The 26,666-nt window shown below is 33.7% G+C and overlaps 1 protein-coding gene across 1 annotated transcript in view; it reads right to left on the bottom strand.

Annotated features, from left to right (window-relative positions):
- Brip1 (BRCA1 interacting DNA helicase 1) overlaps positions 1–26,666 on the bottom strand; it is a 147,018-nt gene that overhangs the window by 8,856 nt on the left and 111,496 nt on the right. Inside the window, exon 17 of the mRNA XM_076871369.1 lies at positions 7,037–7,149. Coding sequence (XP_076727484.1) covers positions 7,037–7,149 — 113 coding nt within the window. The remainder of the gene's footprint in view (positions 1–7,036; positions 7,150–26,666) is intronic.

Genomic DNA, 26,666 nt, shown 5'->3' with positions numbered 1-26,666 from the left:
TTCTTTCTTTTGACTATCAAAATTTCATTTATTGTCCTTTTTAACTCTAGAATTTATATTAGTTTTGTAAAAAAAAAAATTTAGACCTTTTTTGATAGTCTCTGTTTGCTGAAGTGATACATCATTCACATAGCTTCTTACAATTCTTTATTCATAGTTCTTGAATGTTTAACTGCCTTTGTCTACTAAGTAAAATGCCTGGGCTTCCTCAGGAAAAGCCTATTGATTACCTTTTTCTCCAGAGTGTTGAAGTACCTTATTCTTTCTTTGCCCATGTCATATTTTTTGTTAACAACAGTACATTTTACATAATATAATGTGGCAACACTAGAAATCAGACTCCTCTCCTTCCTCACGGTTTTTTATTGCTGTTTTGTTGTTGTGATTTTTCTGAGATAATACTGGGAAGACTGTGTTCTGTTATGTGTGGCCATTGAAGACTACTTGGTTAGATAACTCATCAGCTAATGAGCATACAGAGATTTCTTTAAATGTCTGAAGCCCAATATGTCTCTCATTCTTTCTTTCTTTTTTTTTGGTACCAGGGACTGAACTCAGGGGCACTCGACCACTGAGCCACATCCCCAGCCCTATTTTGTATTTTATTTAGAGACACAGTCTCACTGATTTGTTTAGCGCCTCACTTTTGCTGAGGTTAGCTCTGAAGTTGCAATCCTCCTGCCTCAGCCTCCTGAGCCACTAGGATTATAGGAGTGCACCACTATGCCCAGCGTGTCTCCCATTCTTTACTAAGAAGCTCTGCATATGTACAGACATGCTTAGGCAGTAACAACTCTGCCTCAGTATGTACTTACTGTTTCAACAGATCAAGATGATAGCTTAGGGTCTTCTCAGGTCTCCTGAGCATGTATAGATCCCCATTGTCAGTGCAAAGTCCTACACGTATGTATAGCCCAGTGAAATCCCAGGAATATGTAAGAACTTTTAATCTTCTATTGACATTTCCTCAGTTTTTCTCTTTAAAAGTTTTAGTTATCCTTATTTGACCAAATTTTACTCATTGCCTTATGCTACTATGAAGTTAAATAACTGCTTGGGTGAGCTCAGAGTTAAGTCAAATAAAGACAGCCTTGGGAGTGGGTTCTTCTAGGGAACCACCAAACAGGTCACATAACATTTTATAAGAATACTCTGTGAATAAACTTTTCTTTATTAATTTCTAATCTACACTGTGTTCTTTGCTCATAGTTACCTGTTATCTTTGAATTTCTAGTAGAAGTTCTCTTGAACTTCTTCCAAGTGCTACTTGGATTTTGGCAAATCTGATTTGCTAAATTTGTATCCATATAAATATAAAGGAAATTAGATTAATCAAATTAGAAGAGAAAAAAAAATACTCTGTGAATGCACTCTAGCCTAATTATATCCCATCCAATGGTTGGCACATTGCTGGTTTTCACCAAGACTTTTGGCTGCTGGTTTTTAAGGGTACTATGAATTTGGACAGAGGGGGATGGAAATGAGGTAATGCTATAACCTTTGGTTAATATCCAGAATTTTGAAAAAGATGATTTTTCACTATTTTTTGTCTATTTTCTCACTGCTTTTAGAATTTTCAGTTTTGTGTTCTACCACTTCTGATGTTTTCAACCAATTTGTTAATACTTTGTTAAAGATATCTTCACCTAAGTTCAGAAGAGACAAAAGTCTGTAGTTTTTTTCCCCTCTTATTTCTGTTTCCCATCCCCCTCCTTTTTAGTACTAGGGATTGAATTCAGGGAAATGTACACTGAGTTATGTCTCCAGTCCTTTTTATTATTTGAGACAAGGTCTTACTAAGTTGCTGAGGATGGTTTCAAACTTGCAATCCTCCTGCTTCAGTCTCTCCAATCAGTGGGATTATAGGCTGTGAGCCACTCACCCAACAACACCCCCCCCAAACACTTTTTTTTACACAGTCCTCATCTGGTTTTAGTAGCTGGTTAGTGATGGCCTCAAAAAATGAATTAGAAAGGGTTTCATCTTCTTCTATTTCCTAGAAGATATCATATAGAATTGGTGTTATTTTTTCTTTAAATGTTTGGTAATATTTGCTAGTGAACCCATCTGGATGGAGATTTTTTTCACAAGGCTTTTAACTATGAATTCAATTTCTTTAATAGATTACTATTGAAGTTTACCTATTTCACATTGGGTAAGTTTTAGAATTTTGAAAATTCTAAAATTTTCAATTTTTAGTCCATTTAATCTAAGTTGTCAAATATGTACATACTGCATGGTCCACAATATTCCCATAGTCTTTTCATACCTATGAGGTTTGTAGTAACATTACATCTTTTATTCCTGATATTAGTAATTGTGGCTTCTCTCTCTTAAGTCAATTTTTGTTAAAGGTATTAATTTTATTGTTCTTTTTCAAAAGAGGCTGCTTTTATTTTTATTATTTCCTTTTTTCCTATTTATTGCTGTTTTTCTTTTTCTAGAATGTTAAGATTGATTCCAGCTCTTTCTTCTTTTCTAAAATAATCATTTAATGGTTTAATTTTCCCTCTGAGCACTGCATTAGCTGCAAACTACACATTTTGATACGCTGTATTTTCATTTTTGATCAGTCTGAAACATTTTCTAATTTTCCTTGAGACTTCCTGTTTTACTAGATTATTTAGACGCATTCTGTTTAATTTCCAAGGATGTGAACATTTATCTGTTAGTGATTTTTAGTTTAACTGTTTTTTTTAATATTTATTTTTTAGTCAGATACAATATCATCTTTATTTTATTTTTTATTTATTTTTATGTGGTGCTGAGGATGGAACCCAGGGCCTTGCACATGCTAGGCAAGCGCTCTATGGCTAAGCCACAACCCCAGCCCTCTAGTTTAACTGTTAACTAAAAAAATAACCAATTGCTTATTATGATTAGACAATATACTTGGTATGATTTTTTGGTGATCTATATTCCATATGCATTTGAAATCAATGTTTATTTTCCTATTATTGGGTGAAGTGCTCTATAATGTCAATTTATCCAGTTGATTAATAATGTTCAAGGGCTGGGGTTGCGGCTCAGCAGTAGAGCGATCGCCTTACACTTGCGAGACCTGGGTTTGATCCTCAGCACCACTTAAATAAGTGAAATAAAGGTATTTAAAAAAATACAATGTTCAAGTTGTCTATATCATTATTAGTTTGTTGACTAGTTCAATTACTAAGAGAAATTTTGAAACCTCTCAACTATGATTATGGATTTACTTCTCTCTTTAGATCAGTCAGTTTTTGTTTCATGTATTTTAAAACTCTGATTTTAGATAAATACACATTTAGGATTGTTATGTCTTCTTGGTGACTTATTTGATTCTCAAACTTTGCCACAGCTATAAAAACTTTTCTCAGTATGGTCAAACCCTTTATGCTCTGGACCTAATTTATGAGAACAGTCAGGCCTGCTGCACAGCTTTCATCTCAGAGCTTCACTTCCTAATTATTTTGAGAATTCTCTTTGCCCTTCTTCAGAGTTGGAACCTGTTCCCTGCATCCTTGATATTGTTCGTTCTAGATATAATTATAATTATTTTAATTATTTATTATTATTATTATTATTATTATTATTATTATGATGGTGGTGTTGGGAATTGAACCCAGGGCCATCAGATTAATTCCTGGAAAAACTTAGAACTTGAGGCACTCTAAAATGTCAATAAAAGTGAAGTTAAAAACAGGAGTATCAGTTGCAGATACATACGTGAAGCAGATAGACAGCCCCTTCTTCCATCCAGATTAACTTTTTAAATAAATATTTTGGTATTATAGAATACCAAAATCAATGGAAAGTCAGGATACCATTCTATTTTGGGTCCACTTTTTTTTTTTTTTCCTGCAGTGCTAGGACAGAGCAAACACTCTATCACTGAGCTAGATCCCCAGTCCTTGATTTCTGTTTAAAGTATCCTATTGAGGTATTTATGTTAATAAAACAATTAAGAGAAAAAAGGCTCTATCTTTCCTTTTTCCATTGTTTTCATATTGCCTTGCTCAAATAAATTATGCTCACTTGAGAAAAGAGTTTACTTTACTAAAAAGCAAAGCAGACTAGTGAAAAAACTCAGTGCAGTTGAAACCTGGTTACAAAACTATCTGGTATGTTTTTGAAGACTGTTATTATATTTCATAAAGTAATGTTATTCCAAGTACTTTAATAATCCATATGGGCTTTAAAAAAAGACAGTATTAAAATAATCAGTTGATTTCTGCTTACTTTAGATTTTTAAGATGTATCACTTAAAAAAGAGCACCTCAGAATAGCAGTGCCTTTTCTATCAATTAAGATACATTATGAGTCTCATCAAATGATGTGAAATATTTATTTGATCTTTACTTTTTTATTTAAACTTTTTTTTTTTTTTGGGTGTGATATTGGTGATTGAACTCAGGGGTTCACACATGCTAAGGCTCATACATACATAAGAGCTCTACCACTGAGCCTTTTTATTTTGAGACAGAATCTTGCTAAATTGCCCAGGCTGACTTCAAACTTGTGATCCTCTGCCTTAGCCTACCAAGAAGTTGGGATTACAGGAATGTGCCACTACACCTAGATAATTGTTAATTTTTTTATTGATTATTAAAAGGATATGTTTCTTTCTAACAAATTGCTACTTGTTAATGTTGTTTACCTGAAAAATCAGTAAAATGAGAGCTGGGTGTGTCCATGATTTTTATTTTATTTATTTATTTTGTGTGTGTGGTATTGTTTATTTGTGGAACTTAGGCCCTCACACATGCTAAATAAGCACTCTACGTCAGAGCCACATCCCCAGCTCACAAAGAAGGTTACTTTGGCTTCTCATGGTTTCTTGAAATCCAAGGTACTGTTTATACTAAAAAGAAAAAAAAAATCAATTCAATTAAGAATACTTATTTTCCTGAAGCTGATTATAGTAACCAAAAGTAAAGAATTTTAAAATATAAAGCCAGACATGGTGGTACACACCTGTAATCCAAGTAACTGGGGAGGTTGATGCAGGAGGACTGCAAGTTTGAAGACAGCCTCAAAATTTAGATACCCTATCTCAATATAAAAAGTAAAAAAAGAACTAGGAATATAGCTCAGAGGTAAAGTGCCCCTGTGTTCAGTTCCCAGTACAATATATACAATATATATTGATTTTTTTCAAACCTCCCCTACAAACTATTAGCTGAATACTAAAATTCAAACAAAACAGGCAGAAAGGAAATGAAATATTTCAAGAACAATTTGCAGTGCAATTTGATGCCAAGTAAAATGGAATTTCTAGGCAGAAAAGGGTAGCAGGATATCAGTAGCTGAAAAATAGAACTCAGTCATTTAGTTTGAAGAGAAACACATACAAAATGCTACTTTGAAATGATGGGGAGGCCAGTGGGTAAAAAAAAAAACAAAAAACCAAAAAAAAAATTTCTATGTAATTAGCAACATGCAAACTCAAAAACAACTTGCTTATGTGCAGAGTACACAAGGTAGTTGAAAAAATCTAAATTCTGGATTTGGTTATGTCACATTAGTGTTAACTGTGAGTCTTTTGGTTGAATTGTAAATGCCATGTATTATGTTTGCATAATTTATTCTTAGCCTAATTTTTCATAATTTTATTTATTTATTTGTTTGTTTTGTGCTGAGGATTGAATCCAGGGGTGCTTTACCACTATATCTCCAGCCCTTTTTAATTTTTATTTCAAAACAGGTTTTAAGTTGATGAGCATCTCATTAAGTTGCTGAGGTTGGCCTTGAATTTGTGATCCTCCTACCTTAGCCTCATATATCACTGGGAGTACAGGTATGTGCCCAGCTTTAACCTGTTTCTTTTATTTAAATTATTTCTAAATCTTACAGCTTCCTTGGAAACAAAATATTACATGAATAAGCTAATTACATTTTACAAATAGAGAATATAAAATTTTAAATTAGTCTGTACAAAATCTGAGCATGGTGTTTGAAATTTAGAAGTTGGACTACAATAAGAAATTATGGCATAAAATGATGATTCAAAAACTTGTTCCACAAAGCACACATCTTGAAGAACCAACTCCCTGGAAAAAGAAGTATTATGATTAAATGTTAGCTGGGCAAAGTGGCACATTCCTGCAATCCCAGCAACTGGAGAGGCTGAGGCAGGAAGATAGCAAGTCTGAGGCCTGCCTAAATAGAGACCCTGTCTCAAAAAATAAAAAGGGCTGGAGATATATAGCTCAGTAGTACAGTGTCCCTGGATTCAATTCCCAGTACCAGGGGTGGAGTGATTAAATGTTTCATTGGTGTTCTTCACTACTAGGACCATAGCTTTACTGCCAATTCCACTTCTTAAAAAGTAACTATTTTATCCTTTCTTTTTTAAATTATTCAATATTCTTCAGTTTCAAGGTTATCCATCAATATCATTACTATTCAGAGAAGACACTGACAATGTAGATTGCTGTCAATTGTTATCTAACCTTTAGAAATGACATTAAAATGAAAATACTTTTTATCAGTTGCCTTCTTTATATTAAAAAAGAATAAAAATGATGTAACTTCAAGAGCTTACTGCACTCTGTAATAGACTGTATTTTATAAAAGTTACTTAATAAATACAAGTATTCTATACATCGTTAGTGACTGAGTACCCTTTGCAAACAGAATACTTCCTCTCACAGCTGGCATGTCACTTTTGTTCCCTAACATATTTTGGGTGAGATAAACAATTTTCACCTATAAAATTATTATCTGGGTTTTAATGTTCATAAGACAAAATTTTTTGGTTTGTTGGTGAGCTTCTTTTAATAAACATTTACTAAGCTTCTGTATGCCACTCATTGCTTAGCCATCATAAACTTTCTTTAAACTTTAGCAAATTTTGAGGATTTTGGGGGGTCTAATTTATTCTATTTACTTTTTTCAAGCTTGATTTGGGACCTCTAACACTAAAAATATATCTTCTTAGGGTTCTAATTAAATAAAAATTTGCCATACTTATTAAAGAGTAAAGTAGCAATGCTAGTTCTACATATAGTTGGGATCACAGATAGTATTACAATAACATAATAAATTTTACTCTACTTACCTACCTAGGGCCTGGTTTAAGGCCCTATATGCTTGAATTTCATACCACTGACGGCCAGGTAAAAGACCTCTCAACTTTGAATGGTGGTCATTATATTGTCGCTTTAGTTCAACCTAATAATTTAAAAACATATTAGAAATGTGGTAGACAATTAAAGCTTAGTTTTAAAAATCATATTAACTTCTAGCATTTAGAGTTTTGTTTTTCTTTCTTTTTTTTTTTTTTTAGGGTGAAGAGATACTTTGTTTTTTTCACTTTTTTCCCCCATTCATTTAAAATAGTTTTATTCATCCTTATATTCCCTTAAATCCCTCATGCATATAATTGTGTGATGAGGTCAGTTTTTAGATAATATATATACAGTAAAATTCACATACTTGTAGTACATGAGTAGGTGAGTTGTTGGGTTTTTTGTTTTGTTTTGTTTTGGTGCTGGGAATTGAACCCAGGTGTGCATGCAAGGCAGGCACTATACCAACTGAGCCAGCCCCAGGTAAATGAGTTTTGACAAACATATAGTTCTGTAACTACCATGCAATCACGATATAAAACTTTTTATTGCCATTAAAAATTCATTCTTATCTCTTTTCAGTTGATTTCCTTCCTCTACTACTGGCCCTGGTAACAAGTGATCTGCTTTGTTTTGCCTTTTCAAGAATGTCACGTAAATGTTATCATACAGTGTGTAATCATTTGCAACTTTTTTTTTTTTTTGCATAGCATTTTTACAATTAAACCATGTTAAAAAGTATATAAGTAGTTAATTCTTTTATATTCTGATAATTTCATCATCATCATCTTCATCTTCTTCTTCTTCTTCTTTTTTTTTTTTTGGTACTAGGATTGAACCCAGGGCATGTCTATCACTGGGCTATGTACCCTGCCCCTTTTTATATATTGAGACAGGGTCTAAATTGATGAAACTGGCCTCAAACCTGTGATTCTCCTGCCTTAGCTCCCAAATCACTGGGATTACAGGTGTGCACCTCCACACCTAGCTAATCTTTGCTTTTTAATTGGTATGTTTAGACTGCTTGACCTTGTAAATATTGCATCAATAGTTACTGGATTTTGTTGTATTATTTTAATAGTGTTGTATTTCTACTGGAGTGTATGTAGCTAGGTTACTTGGAACCAGTTGATTTTTTCTGAGGGTTAATTTTACGTGTTCTTAGGGCAGGTCCTGAGCAGCCTTTAGTGTTAATTTATCCCCAGTATAAGGGTGAAACTCTTCTGTTGATTATATTCCAAAATATTAATATGTATTATTAGGGTCCCCCCCCTCACTCTGGCTAGTGAGAATACAAATTATTCCCATCCCTTTGTAAGTTCAAGAAATTGTTCTGACTCCTCTTCTTGGCCTCTTATGTATGTGCCAATTACTAGTCAACCAAAGAGTCAAGAGGACCTGTTTTCAGGCATTTGGAACTTTCTTTCTATATATCTCCATCCTCTCTGGCACTCGGCAAATTCTTGTTGCCATGCCCTCCTTAAACTCTGTCTCCACCTCTCACTGAGACTGCTGAGCTCAGTTTGAGTTTATTCTCTTGCATTATGTAATGTGACCTGGTCACTATCTCCAGGAAATAATATGGTACAACTGGATGTTCATTTTCTATATTTTCTTACTCTCAGGAATCTCTGCTCTATTGTGCATACTGTCCTATATCTAAAACGCTGTTTCAAGACATCCTCAACAATAAACTCATTCTGTAAATTGAAATGAAAATTGTACTGAACTGAATAAAATAACTCCAAAGTTAATTTTTTAAAAAAAACTGTATAAAATAAAAATGATTTTTCAGGTAGATGTCAAAGCATATCCTTATTTAAATAGTGCAATACTGATATGGGACCTAATAAAAGAGAATATTGGAAAACAGAGGAGTTTGGAAACAGACCATTCCTTATTTTGCACATATTACAGACGGAATTTTAAATCAGAGAAAAAAGATAAACGACTGAACATTAGGAATAACCTTTGAAAAAATTATCACTTAAAAAACAGTGAAGTTGGATATCTATCTTTTGTCATTGTTAAAATAAATCCAGAATATGTTGAAAAACTATAGAGGTTATAAAGAAAATACAGAAAATAATTTTATAATCCTAAAGCAGGAAAGAGCATCCCAAGCAAGACTATAAAAAAAAGGCCACAGAGAAGTTTTGATAAAACTCTCTACCTGAAAACTAAAAATTTCTAAGGTAAAAGAAATCCAAAAATGAAGATTAATAAAGTGACACTACATAACATAAAGTATTAATAATATCTTTATACACAAAGAATTTCTACATATATTTTTTTAAAAGGCCCCCCCACCTCTCTGTCACTACTGGGGATTTAATCCAGGGCCTTCATAGGCTAGGCAAGTGCTCTACCACTGAGCTGCATTTCCAGCCCTTTTTACTTTTTAAATTTTAAGACAGGGTTTTGCTAAAGTTGCCCAGGCTGGCCTCAAATTTTTTTTTTAATTTTAATATTTATTTTTTAGGTTTCTTTTTGGCGGACACAACATTTATTTGTATGTGGTGCTGAGGATGGAACCCGGGCCGCACGCATGCCAGGCGAGCGTGCTACCGCTTGAGCCACATCCCCAGCCCCTGGCCTCAAATTTTTGATTCTTCTGCCTTAGCCTCCTGAGTCAGAGGGATTATAGGCATGTACCACCACACCGGTCTAAGACAAAATTCTAAAAAAAGTGGAAGTCATATGAAATTGTTATTAGTAGCAAAAATGCAAAATCTTATATACACATAAATAAGATGCCTTACTAGTAGCCAGGAATACTAAAATAAAATGCTACTTTTCATATATAAGAATGGCAAGCATTTTAAAGAAGGATAATTTCATTTCCATGCCAGTTATGATGAAGTAGCTAGAACTAAATTTCCTACCTTATACAACCACAAAATTGAACAAAGCATATGAGGCAACTCTTTCAGCAGCAAAGGACAAAGGGTCGACAGCACCTCATAAGAAAAGGAATACTCAAGAGGTAAGCATTTCAATCTTCCTATGGGTATAATTTCCCAATCACAGTGCAATGAGCTGCATTATAGAACACAGTGGTTCTGCTGAGCTTATTCAGGAATCTTATTAAAGTTTAGAGCATTCGACGTTTCTGGTATTGGTAGGGCAAAGCAAATAAAGTAGTATGGAGAACAATCCCATAGTCCACATGCAGGTCTTCTGAAGTTCCTGATTGAAGGTCTGGTAGCATGTCTATATGACAACACTACCCAAGACTTAACAGAAAGCACCTAATTAAAGTTGAGAGTAGAACAGAGAATAAAATAGTCAAGGAATGTCTGAAGATGTTGGAATTCTGGCCCAGCCACACTGAAGATATGTTGTTACCACCTGTTAACCCCCAACCACCTGAAACATGAAAGGCCAAGTGTCAAGTTAGAAATAAGGATCACAATTCAGAGTGAATCCTATTCTAACCAACCCCAGTAAAGAATTAAACCAGAGCTGGGTTGCTCAGAGGTAGAGCGCTCACCTACCACGCATGATGCACCAGGTTTGATCCTCAGCACCACATAAAAATAAAATAAAGATATTGTGTTCACCTATAACTAAAAAATAAATATTAAAAAAAAAAGAATTAAACCAAACCGTGACAAGATCACAAACCGTGATAAGATCCACTGGGAAGAGGATGTTTAAGATCGGATGCTTTGAGTTTTCCCCAAGTCTCCCCTGATAACTATTTCATCAAGTCATGCCCACACAAGTTCAAGATGATCAGACTTAATTGAAATTCCTACGAAGAACAAAATTAATATTCTTCAGGGGAAGATAACACAATCCAGAATCTCTGTAATGTACCACCCACAATGTCTAGTATATAATAAAAATTAGTAAGAAAAGCAACCCCAAATAGGGGAGAAATAAAAGGGAGCAGTCTATAGAAACCAGCCAAGAGGGAGATAATAGCTAAGACTTTAAAGTAGCTGTTATAAATACATATTAAAAAATACTGTTTAATAAATGAACTTTAGGGAATCTCAGCAGAGTAACTGAAATAAAAATTCATCCAACAAATTTAATAACAATTTGAAGAAGGAAAAATAATTTGAATTAAGAGATCAACAGAAGCGACAAAACACATAAATAAGAGAAAGAAACTTCATATATACACGAAGACACATTTTTAGTGTAAAAGAATTAATATATAAATGCATTCACTATTGATATAAACAAATAAAATTCAAAACTGAAATAGCACTAATGCATCTGATATAATACGTAGTGTCTCAAAGTCTCTACTCCTTTTTTAGATATTTATTTATAGGTGGATACAATCTTTATTATTATTTTTTTAATGTGGTGCTGAGGATTGAATCCAGTGCCTCACGCATGCTAGGCGAGTATTCTACCTCTGATCCAAAATCCCAGCCCTCAAAGCCCTCTACTCTTAAATCTTTAAAACTTTATCATCACTAGAGTGAATTATTTTATATATTTTTAAAATGTTTATATGGCATACATGATTCAGACTAATCTACTCATACACACACAGATAAATTAATGAAATTTCCTTGTAAAAAAAATTTGTCCTTTAAAAAGTAAAATGCAAGTTCTGAGTGAAAGAGAAATATATTGTTGGGTTCTATATCAGTGGATTCAACCAATTGTAGAATGAAAATATTCAGAACAAAATTGTGTCTTGTACTGAACATGTATAGACTTTTCCCCTTGTTGTCATTCCCTAAACAATACCATATAACAACTATTACGCAGCATTCACACTCACTATATTAGGTATTATAAATAATATAGATGACCTGAAGTAAATGAGAGGATATACATAGGATATAGGCAAATATTACACCTTTTATACAAGGGACTTGAGTATCTGTATATTTTAATAACCACAGTGGGTTCTGGAACCAATCCCCCACAGATACTGAAAGATGAATGTATTATGATTTTAGACTTTTCACACTGAATGAAGTTTCAAGCATCTCTCAAGAATGCTGCAGACACATTAAAAACAATATTCAAAGTAGAAAAACTGACATAATATGAAGAAAAAAATTTTTAGAGCTGAAAGAAAACTTAAATTCAGTTCAATATTTGTACTTTTGACTTGGTGTAAGATATCTATGCTAGGTTTTAGAAATAAAAAGGGGAGTTTAAAAATATTTTCTGCCTAGCCACAGTTTACACTAAGCAGAAAAGAACAAATGACTACCAAATAAATATATTTAACATTAATTTTTATTACAGTGTACAGAAGAAGTTAGGACTGAGTTGAGAAATGAAGATATGTTATGAATTTGGTTCAATGGTAACGAGAGCCTGACTCCAAATTTGTTGAAGGAATGGAAAAGAGGTCCTGGTTGTTACACATTGTGGAGCTACAGGACCTACATGACCATGTAGATGTGGAACTTATTTAAGAGAAAAAAGCCAAAAATTTTTTTTGATTTTTCTAGCTACTGAGAGGAGTCCAATGATCCACCCAGAGAAGACAAAAAGACATGTGTTTGAAGGAGAAGATAAATTTAGCTTAATGTTAAAGAAGAAATTTCTAAACTATGAGCTAAAATTGACAACAAGAGTTAAAACAGACAAAAATGGGAAAAGCTGGGAGCCAAAGATCTTAGTAATGATAGGAACATTTATTGAGCTTTCATACAGGTTCATGAAAAATAGATGTTACTATTTCATTTTACAAATAAGAAAATTAAGATTAAAAACATTAAGGTAGAGCAAGGATTTGAATCTAGCAAGGATTTGTCTGACTTAAGAATGGAAACACTAGAGTCTGACATTGTATAGCTTTTCTGAGTGGCCTTAGGTAAGTTAAGTTTATTATGCCTCTTTAAAAACTGAATGAGTGAAGAAATCTAAATTAAGTAAAAATGCCTAGTGCGGTAGCACACACCTGTAATCCCAGTGACTCATCAGGAGACTGAGACGGGAGGACTATAAGTTTGAGCCTTAGCAACTTAGTGAGGCCCCAAGCAACTTAGCAAGACCCTGTCTCAAAATTTAAAAATATATATAAATAAAAAGGACTGGGGATATGGCTCAGTGGTTAAGGGCCTCCGGGTTCAATTCTTGGTACTTACTTACTAAATAAATAAATAAAGTAAGTAAAAAAAAAAAAAGAAAAATGGTCCCAAAATTTAAGGACAGTAATTTATTTACCTACAACAAACTGCTGGGATTGAAAGTTCACAGAAATTTACTATGATTCTTAGCAACTAGCTAACCTAATATTAAAAAGCAGGAGCTGCTTGGGCTCCCTTCAGCTAGTCAACTTAAAGGACATCTTCCATTTAGTATTCCTAGGCAAGTATATGTTTTTGTAGTATTAGACTAATTAAACATACATTCTTGGAAAAATTGTGGACTTTCAAGATAAATTACCAGAGTTTATACTTTTAGGAAGATGTAAAACTATGCAAGAAAAAGCAGTCTTTTCAGTGTAGGTTGAACATTTATAATCTGGAAATCTGAAAATGAAAATGCTCCCAAATCTGGAATCTCCTGGGCGCAGATACCAGACATCATGTGGTAGATTATAGTCAAAATGCAAGCACACTAAAGGTATTGCACAAACTACCTTCAAGCTATGTGGATACGGTGTACATGGAAATAAATTAATTTTGTATCTAGACTTGACTCATAATTTTATATTTACATATATATGTTAATAGATGTATGTGCACAAATATTCCAATTTTTTTAAAACCCTGAAACAATCCAAAATTCAAAATACTACTTGTCCCAAGCATTTCAAATAAAAGATATTGAAACTGTAATTTCATAACTTTTCAAACAAAAGGACAAGCTTTAGAAAAGAAAACAGAACAATATACTCTGACAAAGAGCTTTCAAGTTGGTAGGGAAGACATATGATTTTATATCCTCTCAAAGGAACCGGTCAATTTTCTAAATTAAAGCTGCATATTTAGAATTTAAGAAAGTAAATTTGGTTTGTATAGTAAGATAAATAAATAAAAAATATAGCACCATTAGATAATTTCACATACTAGATAATGTGAAAAAAATATCTGAAAATTCTGCAATAAGGCTCATTATAATATTTAGAACAATTTTAAAAATTCTATCCAACGAGAAAAAAAAAATATTTCCTATCTCTTGAAATGCACCTAAAGCACTTTTCCCTCTTTTTCTTCCTCAAAGAAACTGACTTCTATACTTTGTTAGGCCTAACAGTTAAGGAGTTTTCAAAATTGCCTCTGCCACAGACTAATGCTTTGTAATGGTGATTGTTCCTATGATAATAGTTACTTTAGAAAGTATTTATAAATAAAATATTTAGAGATAATGTAGCAACTATTAGATTAAATAAGCAAAATTATGTCTTCTTGGTCTTTTGTTTTTGGTGCTGTGGATTGAAGCCAGGGGTGCTTAACCATTGAGCCACATTCTCAGCCCTTTTTTAAAAAATATATTTTTATTTAGAGTCAGAATCTTGCTAAGTTGGGGAGGCTGGCTTTGAACTTGCAATCTTCCTGCCATGGCCTCTCAAGATGCTGGGATTACAGGCGTGTGCCACCATGCCTAGCTCGTCTTGGTCTTTTATCTTTCATTAAAATAAATGAATTTCTCTGTATAACTACTCTATATTATTACATTTTTTGCAAATTTTCAAACACTTTTTAGCAATCCAAAAAGACCTTTAAAATACTGCCAACTACCTTGGGGAATTATTTTATATGAAAAGTAAAAAACAAACAAAAAAACAACAAAAAACAAAACAAATTTGAAATGAACCATATATAAAGGTTAACTTTGAAATATTTTTATTATATTCATACTCTTTAAATTAGTAAACAATTCATTAATTAATAAATTAAGTATCTTTGGGTAATCATATTTAATTAGAAAAAAGATAATACCAATGCCTTAGAAAAGATAGGAAGACAATACACCTTATTTTAATGACACCAGAATCTATTTTACATTGTAGATTTAGTGATTATCAGGCATGAAAATCAATGCTCAACTTAAAATGACATACAGCATATGTGAAAAAGCCAGTTTCTCCTGCCAGCAAAGAGCCTAAATGTTAAGTAAACCAAAGGCTGGAAGGGATTAGTTGAAATGTCAAAAGACAACCTTTTACTTTTACCTGCTCATCCTTATAAACACATTCTTATCCCTCAGGCATGCTTTCCAAACAAATAGTTTCAATATGAAGCAGCGAAAGGCCCAAGGCAAGCTCTGCCATCTTGTAACTGTCAAAGAGATTAGTCTTTGATCTATTTGGGAGGTCACTGCCCACATTCACATTAGCTATATAGTCTAACAATATTATACCTGTTGACCAATGCTTCTTTAATGCCTAATGAGACAGACATTTCATATTATGGAAGTTAACTGTGAATGTTTTTTCTGAGTTTTGACAAAAAGTAAACACCAGAAATTGAGCTCAAGTGTGGTTTGGAAAGATGATCTTTTAGACCATTTAACATTACTTCTCAAATACATTTTGCAAGCCTTTCCCAAAATAGAAAGTTATATTTAATTGTACTCTCTGGAAGGAGTTTCAATCATTTGCTCCCCAACCATAATAAATTAGTATATGTGTAAATTTGGAGGGGTGTGAGAACAGAAGGGCGAAGGCAAGTTATTTTATCCAAGGCTGCATATTCAAATGTCCACAGTTGTGTTTTGTGTGGACCTTAGCACAGCTTCAAATAATGAGCATTATTTGCCAAAATCTAAAAATCTGTCTGTTTTACCAGTGTCCTCAACAACCTCACTCATTTAAATAATCTATTTAACTCATGTAGCTACTGGAGTTTGCAACCCACCAGTTCAGATACTACATGAATTCACAAAAATTTTTGATAACTGGATCTCAAAGTTCATACAAAATAAAAAGCACCCTTAATTTGGTAGCATTTACACAAATAAAAACATATCTGGATCAAAATTTAAGTAGGAAATCCAAAATAGCAGACATTGACAATCAAGTTTGTCTTGTACTTAGAGAATTTTGTAAAGTTTTCCAGTAGATAGTATTTGAGTAGAAATTATATGACTTTGTATTCTGATTTTTACCATTATGATATACTTGAGATTAAACTTCAAGTTCCTTAAATTCTCCATGTCTTAATTTTATTAGAAATGGTACAAGTAGTATACTACTTATAGCAGTAATAGACAACATAAAGTAATCAAAAATATTATATTCCATATGTCAACAACAAATTTAGGTCACAATTTTGAATACTGGATCATTTTTTCAACTTTCAGTCAAACCTAACTGTGTTGGCCTTAAATAGCTCTGTGCAAGAGTAGCCTTTTAGAAGTTTTATAACTAGCTTCTGAAGAAATAAATGGTGTGACAAATATGAGCTGAAACTATAAATGCATCTCTTCACTTTACCTCTACCTCACATGAAAAATGATGGATTTTATCCCATTTCAGATAAATATGCTATGATTTCAGTAATAAATACTTTCCTGAAAGCAATCTACTTAGCTGAATATAGTTTTTTTCTTTCATGTAAGCTTGAAGACAAAAGTTCAAGTCTCCAAATAAATAAAGAACAAATAACCAGCTAAGCTCATTAATTAAAAATATTAAGAAAACTTTTCTTCGGAAAAATAAACACATTTGTCTAGCAAACACTCAGGAAGAACAGTTTTAACTCTAGCCAAGGTACAGGGCCTAAAACCTAAACATTTATAGCAAACCAAATCTGAAAGACAGGGATTGTGCATTAGAGACATTTACTACTCCATATCATTACAGTGTATAAACACTTTTATCATTGTATCACAATATAAATTCCGACAGTTAGAATTCTAAATTCAGCATCAGATCTCATATGTGAAATAATTTAGCTAGATAAAAGGAATATAGCTGGTTTTATTTCATCTGGCATATTTTCAAGATTTTTAAGACATTGGTTAACCAAATATAGTACATATTTTTTCTAAATGAAGGGAAAAAAAGTTTCTGCCCAGAGTTAAGAAGTCAGGATCACTTTAAAAATGAAAACAAATTATATTAGAAATGTTTTTTAATTGGTACTTACTTTCTGTTACATTAGGACTTGACCAAAATAATCTACCAAGAAGTGAGACTCAAGACATAACAACAAAATAATTTATTTCACGCATGGATAAGATGCTTATTTAACAAATAAGATTAGTTAAATTAAACTTTGTACTATAAATAGTCAGTGTTGTGGGGGAGGGACCTGAAAATTTCAAATTTAAGAAAATGGGCTGGGTGTATGGCTCAGGAAAAGAGGGCTAGCCCAGCATACACAAGGCCCTAGGTTCAGTGCCCACCACACACAGAAAGAAAGGAAGGGAGGGAGAGAAAGAGAATAGAGAAAAAAATACATATTCAAGGCAGGTATCTTCTGGCCTCCACATATTCAACTTAATTGGTTAAAATAAGTTATTAGTGTGGCTACTATCCAGAATAGTTTATTGGTTAACATTTAAACACCCCTGAGTAAATGCTTCAACAATAATAATACAAAAACATTTCAGTTGGGATGGAACATTAGATTTTAATTTTTTATTATTACAAAAACAACTGTCAATATAAAAGCATGGGACAAAGTAAAAATTAATATTTCCTACTAAAAAGAAAAACAATTACTACTTTAAGACCTGCAAGAAATTTTAAATATGCTTATTCAATAAAGGGTTACGTTTAAATTTTTTAAAAAGAGCTATAGGCTTGGGCTAGGATATAGCTCAGTTGGTAGAGTGCTTGCCTCACATGCACAAGGCCCTGGCTTCAATTCCTAGGACCACAAAAAAAAAAAAAAAAAAAAAAGCAATAGACTTTGTGGCAATTTAGTTAGGCCATCCATATTAAAATACTGCTCAGATAAACCTGCAAATGCTTAAATTATCATCTATAGAAAATGCTACCATGCATGCCATGGTCTATTTTGAAGAAAAGAAGTAGACTGGCAAAAGCACATGGCTTAAAGTCAGGCAGTTGTTTGACCTTGGGTAGGCCACAGTACTGCCATATAGCTTTAGCTTCCTGAGTTTCTTCTTCTGTAAAAAGAGGAAAATAATTCCTGCCAACCTTATCTCACAGAGTTGGATGCATAAATGACAATGAGCATGAAATAGTAAAGTATCCTATGTTAGGGAAAAGCAGGCTAAAAAGTCATTACTTATCTCATACTTCTGGAACCCACTGAAGGTTTCTGTGGACTTTACATTCTGTTGTAATATACTGTCTTAGGTATATAAAAAAAGTCATAGGACTATTTAGGCTATATGATCATTATGTTATGTTATGGACCCCCAAATCAGAGTTTTATAATGTATGAGAATGACAGCATAAGAATTAGAGCATTAGGCTAAATATTGTTTCATTCAAATATTTTATTTCCTGGGTTCAATATCCCAGCACTAAAAAAAGAAGAAGAAGAAAAAGAAAGAAAGAAAAAAAAGCACTGTAAGGTTTAAAAGAATGAGCCAATATTAAGAGGTTTTGTCAAGGGAATGAGTAGTGTAGCATTCAGTGAGGATTGGAGAACTACACCTACATCTATATCTACATCCATGTAGCTCTGGAAGATGGTCAGATGTCTTATGGAAGAGGCTTGTGGAAGCCAAATGATGTAATAATAAGCATGATGGCCCTGGGGGAGTTACATAAAGATTTGTTAGCAATGGCAGGTGTAGAAAGGAGAAGTTAATTCCAATGACAGTGGGCTCAGGCAAGATCAAACATTTAAAAACATCAGCAAGAGAAAGCATGTACATAAAAAAACCACATTAAATGACTATTTGAAAACACACCTAAAATGTTAAAACTCAGTTGATTACCTCCACTAGAGATTTCTATTTTTTTACTATTTACACCCAAATTATCTTCTAAATATAAGATCTGATTAAAAACTATACTAGTACTTTCTACCTTTAAAATATTATTTCCAGAAATATACAATTCAGACCTTCTCAAATATGAATGTGAGAGTGTGAAAGTAAGGCATATGGAATCATAGTATTTTGAAAACTAATGCTTTATTTTAGAAAGTAATGAAGACTTCTGGTTTCAAGAAGTAAAAAACAAAACAAAAAAGACATTGCCTCTTCCCTTACTTCTCAAAAACTGCCCTTCATTAAAAGATAGAGAAACAATCTTCAACTTCAATTAAACTAAGTCACTTCTAACTCCAAATGGACAAATGGTAAATGTGCAGAAAGGAGAAAATTCAAACCGATGTACCTACAGAACTATTCTGGGAAGTAAGCCAGTTTGGCCTGCAGAAGTCCAGAAAGTCTCAGGAAATGGAAGTATAAGGAACTAACTCAGGAAACTGTTAGAAAATGTGTACCACAAAGATCAAAGAGCAGGCTGGGTATAGTGGTGTTCGCAAATAGTCTCAGCTACTTGGGAGGCTGAGACAGGAATATTGAAACTTTGATGCTGGGCTGGGCAACACAGGAGGACACTATCTCTTATAAGAAAAATAAGAAGGCTATACCAAGATTATTGGTAGAGTGCATGCTTGATAACCTAGGTTCATTCCCTAGCACTGCAAAAAGGGGAACAAAATAAAAACAAAAAATGAAAAAAAAATAAATGAGATGGGGGAAACCCAAGACCCAGGAAACTGGTGCTCTAACACGAAAACATATGCAAATCAAATTCCTAGGATAATAGCAATGAAAAAAAAAAATTCCTCAGGACACCAACACTTAGATGGGCTGAAAGAGCAACTTAGTCCTAACTGAAGCAGCAGATCAGAGGCTTAAGAAGTGATAACTCCACTCCAGAGGGAGAAAATGACATATTATCTGATAGGCCAATTAAAAAAGAATTGTAGTGAGAGGCTTATACAGATCTATTTGAAGAAGACAGAGTTAAATGAAGATGAAAAACCTAAAAAAAAGAAAAATGGTGGGTGGAGGAGTATATAATTAACATTTCAAAATAGGAAGGAAATCATTTGACTACAGTTAATAGTATTTTCATAATCATGGTAATGTGAATATTGATAATAGGCTTAATTTTAAAATTGTGACATCACTATATTCAGGTGATATATGGTAAAAGTAGAGTGAGCTAAATCCTTATTTCAATTAGGAAATTAATAATATGTCTAAAACCAATTAAATAAAAATAAAATATGGAGGTAAATACAGTTAAAAGAAGTGAAAAACCACACCTCTCAGAAGCAGAGGCTGGGAATGGGGTAGAAGCCAAGGGATTGTTATTATAAGAAGTCATCTACTATATTTAGTATATATTAGACTCTTAGTAAAAGCTTTATTGGACTTTTTTCAACTTGATAAAAAATAATTTAAAAATAAATGCAGATAGTTCATTTTAATTCATGACATACATTTGTATGTCTTACTATATAAAGCAGTGGTGCTTAACTGAGAGAAATTTTGCCTACCAGAAGGTATTTGAATCTAGAGATATTTTGGGTTGTTACAAACGGCAGGCATGGGGCTGGGGCTGTAGCTCAGTGGGAGAGCTACAGCCCCATGTAAGACACTGGACTCAATCCTCAGCACCACATAAAAATAAATAAATAAAGATATGTGTCCATCTACAACTAAAAAAAATATTTAAAAGAAAAAAATGGCAGGCATGGATGAGGGGCCTGTTGCTACTGGCAGCTAGTAGGTAAAGGCCAGAGATGCCCCCAAAATGTCCTACAATGCATAGGACAGACCTCACAAAAAAGAATCATCCTGTCCAAAATGTAAACAGTGCCAAACTTAAGAAACCCTGATGTAAAGTAATTTTAAGCCACACTGATACAACAAGAAAAGACACTATGAGCTATTGTACAGTTTACTATTCTCCCTGGCATTTTGGTGTTATCTGTCCTACAGTTAGAAATCATTTTGTACGACAGTATAAACTGAACTATCATCAAAGTTTTAGTTTGAACTGTCTATGACAGTATGAACTCTCTCAAACTGAACTCATTCTCAATAAGTTTCAAACTTTTAATCTCAGTTAAAAACAAGAGGGAGGGAAGTTGTAAACATTGAACAGCGATGTCTACTACAGTATAGTTTATCTGAGAACTTAAAACTTTATTGTTGGACAAACAAGTGACACAGCACATCAAAAGCCCATCCACATGTCTGCACCCTGTCAGCTTTGAGGGTACCTGACGAGTAAACTGATTAAAATCTAAAACCAGGGCTGGGGATGTGGCTCAAGCAGTAGCACGTCCGTCTGGCATGCGCGCGGCCTGGGTTCGATCCTCAGCACCACATACAAACAAAGATGTTGTGTCTGCCAAAACTAAGAAATAAAATATTAAAATTCTCTCTCTCTCCTCACTCTCTCTTTAAAAAAAAAAAAAATCTAAAACCAAATTTTTCCCCTGAAGAAAAATAATTCTTTTTAGAGAGACAAAAGTCAACAACTCCACAGCTTTCTTTGAGGTACTGCTTGCTGTTCTGTTGTTATTTGTTCATTTTTTTCAGAAGAGATGGGAACAAAGCATTTTATTTTCTCAGTGTTCACTGCCCAGGTAGATATATAAGTTGTCAATTTGCTTAGATTCAAACTACTTTTTAATTTTAGAACTTCAAGATATACTTATGGACTCCTTTTAGTAATACTTTGGGCCAAGTTTTTTTTTTTTTTTTTTTAAGCTGTAAAAAATGATCTAGGGAGGGAAAAAAGCATAAGTAATGAAAGCTAAACTTATTCTAGACTTTTAGAAGTGACAAGGTTTTTCTCTCCTATCTCTGATTTTGGCTAAGTGTTTCCAATAATTCTACCAGCAAGTTGCCGGACTCCTAAATGTTAAAGAGTTTAAGATTACAGCTCTTTTAGTTTATATACATAGCATTTCCCTTGGGTAACCACATGTTATTACTGGAGCTAAATCCAGGTGAGTTTCTGTATCAGATGCTACACTATAACCAGAACTCCACTCCACTCTGACCTCAGGCTCTGTTCCTGGATCTGGTTTCCGACAGTTTAGAATAAACTCCCAAATCCTGAAAATGGCATATACAGCCCAAAGTGATTTGGCTCCTAAATACCTCTCCTAGTCTGTATTCACATGCCAGTCTCCCAACTCTCTCTCTAACTCAGCTTCTTTCAATTTCTGAAAACTGCTATCCTCTTTCACACATTAGGACCTTAGCATATGCTGTTCTCTCTATTGAGAATACTATTTATCCATTCTGTTCACCTACATAACTCCCAGCCTTTTTTCCTGTGTCAGCTTAAATATCACTTCCTCAGGAAGCCTTTCTTGACCCATAAAGACCTGTTATAACATTCTCATGGTTCCTGTGACTTTTCTTATAGCCTTCATCACAACTGTGATTGTTTATTACATTAATGTGAACATTCCTTGCTAGACTGTAAACTCTATAAGAAAAGGGGCTATAATCTGTGTAGTATATCACTGTGTTCCCAGAGTCTACAATAGTACTTTGTACTTTAAGCCAGGTATTAGAAAAAAGGAAAAAAAAAAGATTGTTCCATTATTCTGAGTAGTCTTAGAATTTGAAAAGTTTTTGTTGTAATCTGATCTCTAATGGGCCGATTCCACTTTATCATATATTTGTATGTTTAAATTTCAGTGTTGACAACATTCAAATCTCACCTTTCTGGCTCTTCCATTCCTTTTAGGCAAGTCAATAGAAGTAAATTGATGTCTATAGAGAAGGTGAAAGGTGGTGATCAACTTCATTTTTCCTAAGCATCTGAGCACCTAGTTTGTATTCCACCAAAACAATGTTATATGTTCTTGTCCTTTACTAAATAATAGATATCACCAGTATAGAGACAGCATGTCCTCTTCTAAATGATAGACTTCACCAGAATAGAGATAGCATGTTGCTCACTTTTGTATCTACTGTATTTAGTACAAATTAGGTTTTTAGTAAATATTTGTTAAATGAATTAATAAATGAATAATGAAACACTCAAGATCATTAAAATAATTATGATAGAAAAGTAATTCTAAAGAACTCAATAAATCTACTCTAAAAGGATAGATGAATCTGCTCAAAAAGTATGTTTCTAAAACTGATTGATACACTACAGTTCTTTGCATCCTTCCCCCTATTCATCTTCTCATGAATATTCACACTGCTGTCACAGCAACCAAAATAATGAAGGGACAAACTCATTCTCCTTAAAAAGAAATCTGTCAGATTTAAGAACTCTAGTACTGCCATCATCTGACATTATATATATATGGGGGGGGGGTACCAGGGATTGAATCCAGGGGTGCTTAATCACTGAGCCACAACCCCAGCCCTTTTTTATATTTTTTATTTAGAGACAGGGTCTTGGTGAGTTGCTTAGGTCCTTGCTAAGTTGCTGAGGCTGGCTTTGAACTCACACTCCTCCTACCTCAACCTCTCAAAACAGTGGACTTACAGGTGTGTGCCACCACGCCCGGCCATCTAATATTCTGATAAGTGAAAGCACTAGTTTAATGTGTGCTGTATATTTATTAACTCTGTCATCCTTTAGGGCAAGGACTGTGTCTTATAAAATGTTTACAATGCTTGGAAATCTAGTATGACAAGTGTGTGTTTGTTGGAGACAATATGATGTAACAAAATTAAAGTAAATGCTTGTTTTTTCAATTAGGAATGTAATTTTCTTTTTTATTTGTTATGAGTGTAATTTTAAAAGATTGATTAAAATAATATATTCAAAGCTAAGTTTCCAAAATTAAAAAGAAACAAAACAAATCCAAATAGCTATTATAGGCTAATACTAAAATAGATATTTAGATCACTACTTTAATTTAATTTATTAATATTTATTTTTCAGTTTTCGGTGGACACAACATCTTTACTCTGCTGAGAATCGAACCCAGTGCCCCGCGCATGCCAGGAGAGCGCATCACCGCTTGAGGCATATCCCCAGCCCCACTACCTTAATTTTAAGTAGTTTCCAAATAAAATCTACTTTGGGGTGTGGGGATGTAGCTTAACGACAGAGTAAGCACTAGCCCAACCTGCAGATCCCTAGCACTGGAAAAAAAACAAAACAAAACCTTATTTTGGAAACTAAACATACCATACTGTGAAAACAAAACAAAACAAATTTATTACCTGAATATCTTATTTCCATCATTATAAAAGCACTTCTGACAATTAATATTACTATCAAATTTTATTAAACCAATTATAAAAAGTTTAGCATGCTACTTCATCCTTTTTAAAGTATAAAATTTTTTACCATGTGCTTAGTTTATTAATTTTTTTTTCTCAGAGTAAAGGTACAAAACTCACAAAGGGAGAATATTTCTATTCTAGTACTAAATCATCTTTTTTTTCCCTATTAGACTACCTAAAAGAATACAAAACAGAGTGACATTTTAAAATCTAATATTTTATTTTATCATGTCTCACAAACTATGTCCATGTTACCAATTTGAGATGTGGGTGACTAAATCATAATGTTGAAGGCTTTTGTAATTGTAATTGACCAAAGGGTTTGCTTTAAATACCCACTAAATAGGCAGTCTTATTATACTGTGACTTAATTGCATTAAAAGAAAATAACTTCTCTTTTAGTTATACTTTTCCACTGACATCTAATCATATAAAAGCCTTGGTTCACTCTCATGCCCCTCAAATACTTCATTTTAGTGCATAGAAAGTTTTCTTTTTAACTATTATACGATTAAGTATGTTCTTATAGAATGATCAGAAGCATCTGGGAAAGGTAGAAGAGAAAAAAATCCTCACTGGGAAAGTTAGCTTAATGCTTGCCCTTCAGAGTGGCCCATTATCAACATTTCATAGTGGGGTTCTTTATTTTCAGGTCCCTGAGGTATGTGCAATAAATTACGACTTGAACTAAACAAGTCACACTTGGCTCCAAAATGAAATTTTCCTACCTCTATTTTCTAGTCCCCAAGGTGGGAAGAGGAAATCCTGGTCACAGCCAAAGAAGTCGTATTTTTGGCTCTAACATACATTTTCCTGCTTTTCTAAAAGCCAAATTCTGCTATTGAGACTCTAAAGTCTTAAGTTAGTATTTTAAACTGTAGTTTAATTTTTACTTCCATAATCTTTCTTAAATTTAAGAAAAAAGCGAAAATCATCAAATTAATGTCCCTGTCTTCTTTTTCCCACTCAAATCATTTTTCACTGATCTGAACCTTTTCAAATGTGAAATAAAACGAAGTGGGAAAAATAATGCTGAAATAGGTTGTTTCAATTCTGTAAGATGGAATATTTAAAATGTTCACTTCTAAATAAATTCCATTATTTTTGTATGTTAAACTGAGTATTAATGTAAAAGAAAACTATAAAGTTCTAGCTTAAAGTCCAGTAATTTGAAGCATAGTTTTGGAAAAAGCATTTATGGAAAAAAGCATTTAGTCTGTCAACTCCTTTTACAGACTACAAGATAGCAGATACATCCTAAGGTGACACTTTATTTGCTCTTCCCTTAAATTAGGGTAGAATTTTGACTTCCTTCTAGCCAACAGAATATGGCAAGAGTATGGGACAGTAATTCTCTTAAATTAGGTTGTGTTATACGGCAAAGGGATGGGAAGTAACTCTCATGATTAGAAGTTATTTAAGATCCTGTCTTAGCTGACTGGTGTTAGAAAGTATCCTGTTGGTCTTGAAGAAGTAAACTACTATGCCATAAGAGGGTGTGTGAGAAGGCCATATGACAAGGAACTTTGAGTAGCTTCTGAGAGTCAAGAGTGGTCTTGGGTTATAAAGAATCTCAGTCTTAACAGCCACAAGGAACTTAATTCTGATAATAATTCAGAAGTATTATCTGATAAGAAGCTGAAAGAACTTGAGAGAGCATCCCAAGCTCCAGATCAGAATATAGTCTTGTGGAACTCAGAACGAAGGGCTCATCTCAGCCATGCCCAGATCCATGAAACATGGAGTTAACAAATGTGTGTTGTTTTAAGGTACTCTGTGATATCTGTTACACAGAAACAGTAAACTAATACAACGAGTGATAGCCAGTATAATCAATATAAGATACCTGATGTTTATTATAATCTACTATTTATTATATAAAATGTAAGATACTATTTGGGATTGAGCATTTTCTTCCATAACTCTTTTAATAACTTAAGACTATAATACACTGATAACCCTTTTATTTATTTGTTTTAAAAATATTTTTAAAAAAATTTTTGGGTAGGGATCCAACATGGCGGCGGGCGCGGAGAGATCAAGTCTCTGACCTCTTCAGCTGCGCGGGCATAGGGAGTCGTAAACCGTCTAAATGCTGTTTACTCAGGATCACTAGGCAATGCTGAGCTGACGTGGATCTGGGGCGAACAGTCTGGGCCTCTCAGAACACACACCTTCGGCTGAATTCAAGCTCCTGTTCGCCTGCTTCTCACAGACAAACTGCTGTGACTCAGCACTAAACGATCTCGCTGAAACAACTGGTCGGCCCTTCTGAACCTACAGAGGTTAATGCCAACTGAGCCTTCATAGGCAGTGGCCACAGGATTGAAACGGGGTTTGGGAGAGACAGTCAGGACCCACCCGTTGCATTGGTCACCCGGTAAAGGGAACGAACTGTCGCCATTTGCATGGGATACCACCATGGCAGAGAACTGACGTCACCAGAATGCGGCGGAGGAGATAACTTCATTGAAACCAGCGGCGACAGTGACTTCTTCCTTCCCTTCTAATACCTTTCCTCCC

This window comes from Callospermophilus lateralis, chromosome 11 (assembly GCF_048772815.1).
Source record: "Callospermophilus lateralis isolate mCalLat2 chromosome 11, mCalLat2.hap1, whole genome shotgun sequence".
Taxonomy (NCBI): domain Eukaryota; kingdom Metazoa; phylum Chordata; class Mammalia; order Rodentia; family Sciuridae; genus Callospermophilus; species Callospermophilus lateralis.
Note: the sequence above shows the minus strand (reverse complement) of the source record. Positions and strands in the feature narration are given on the sequence as shown.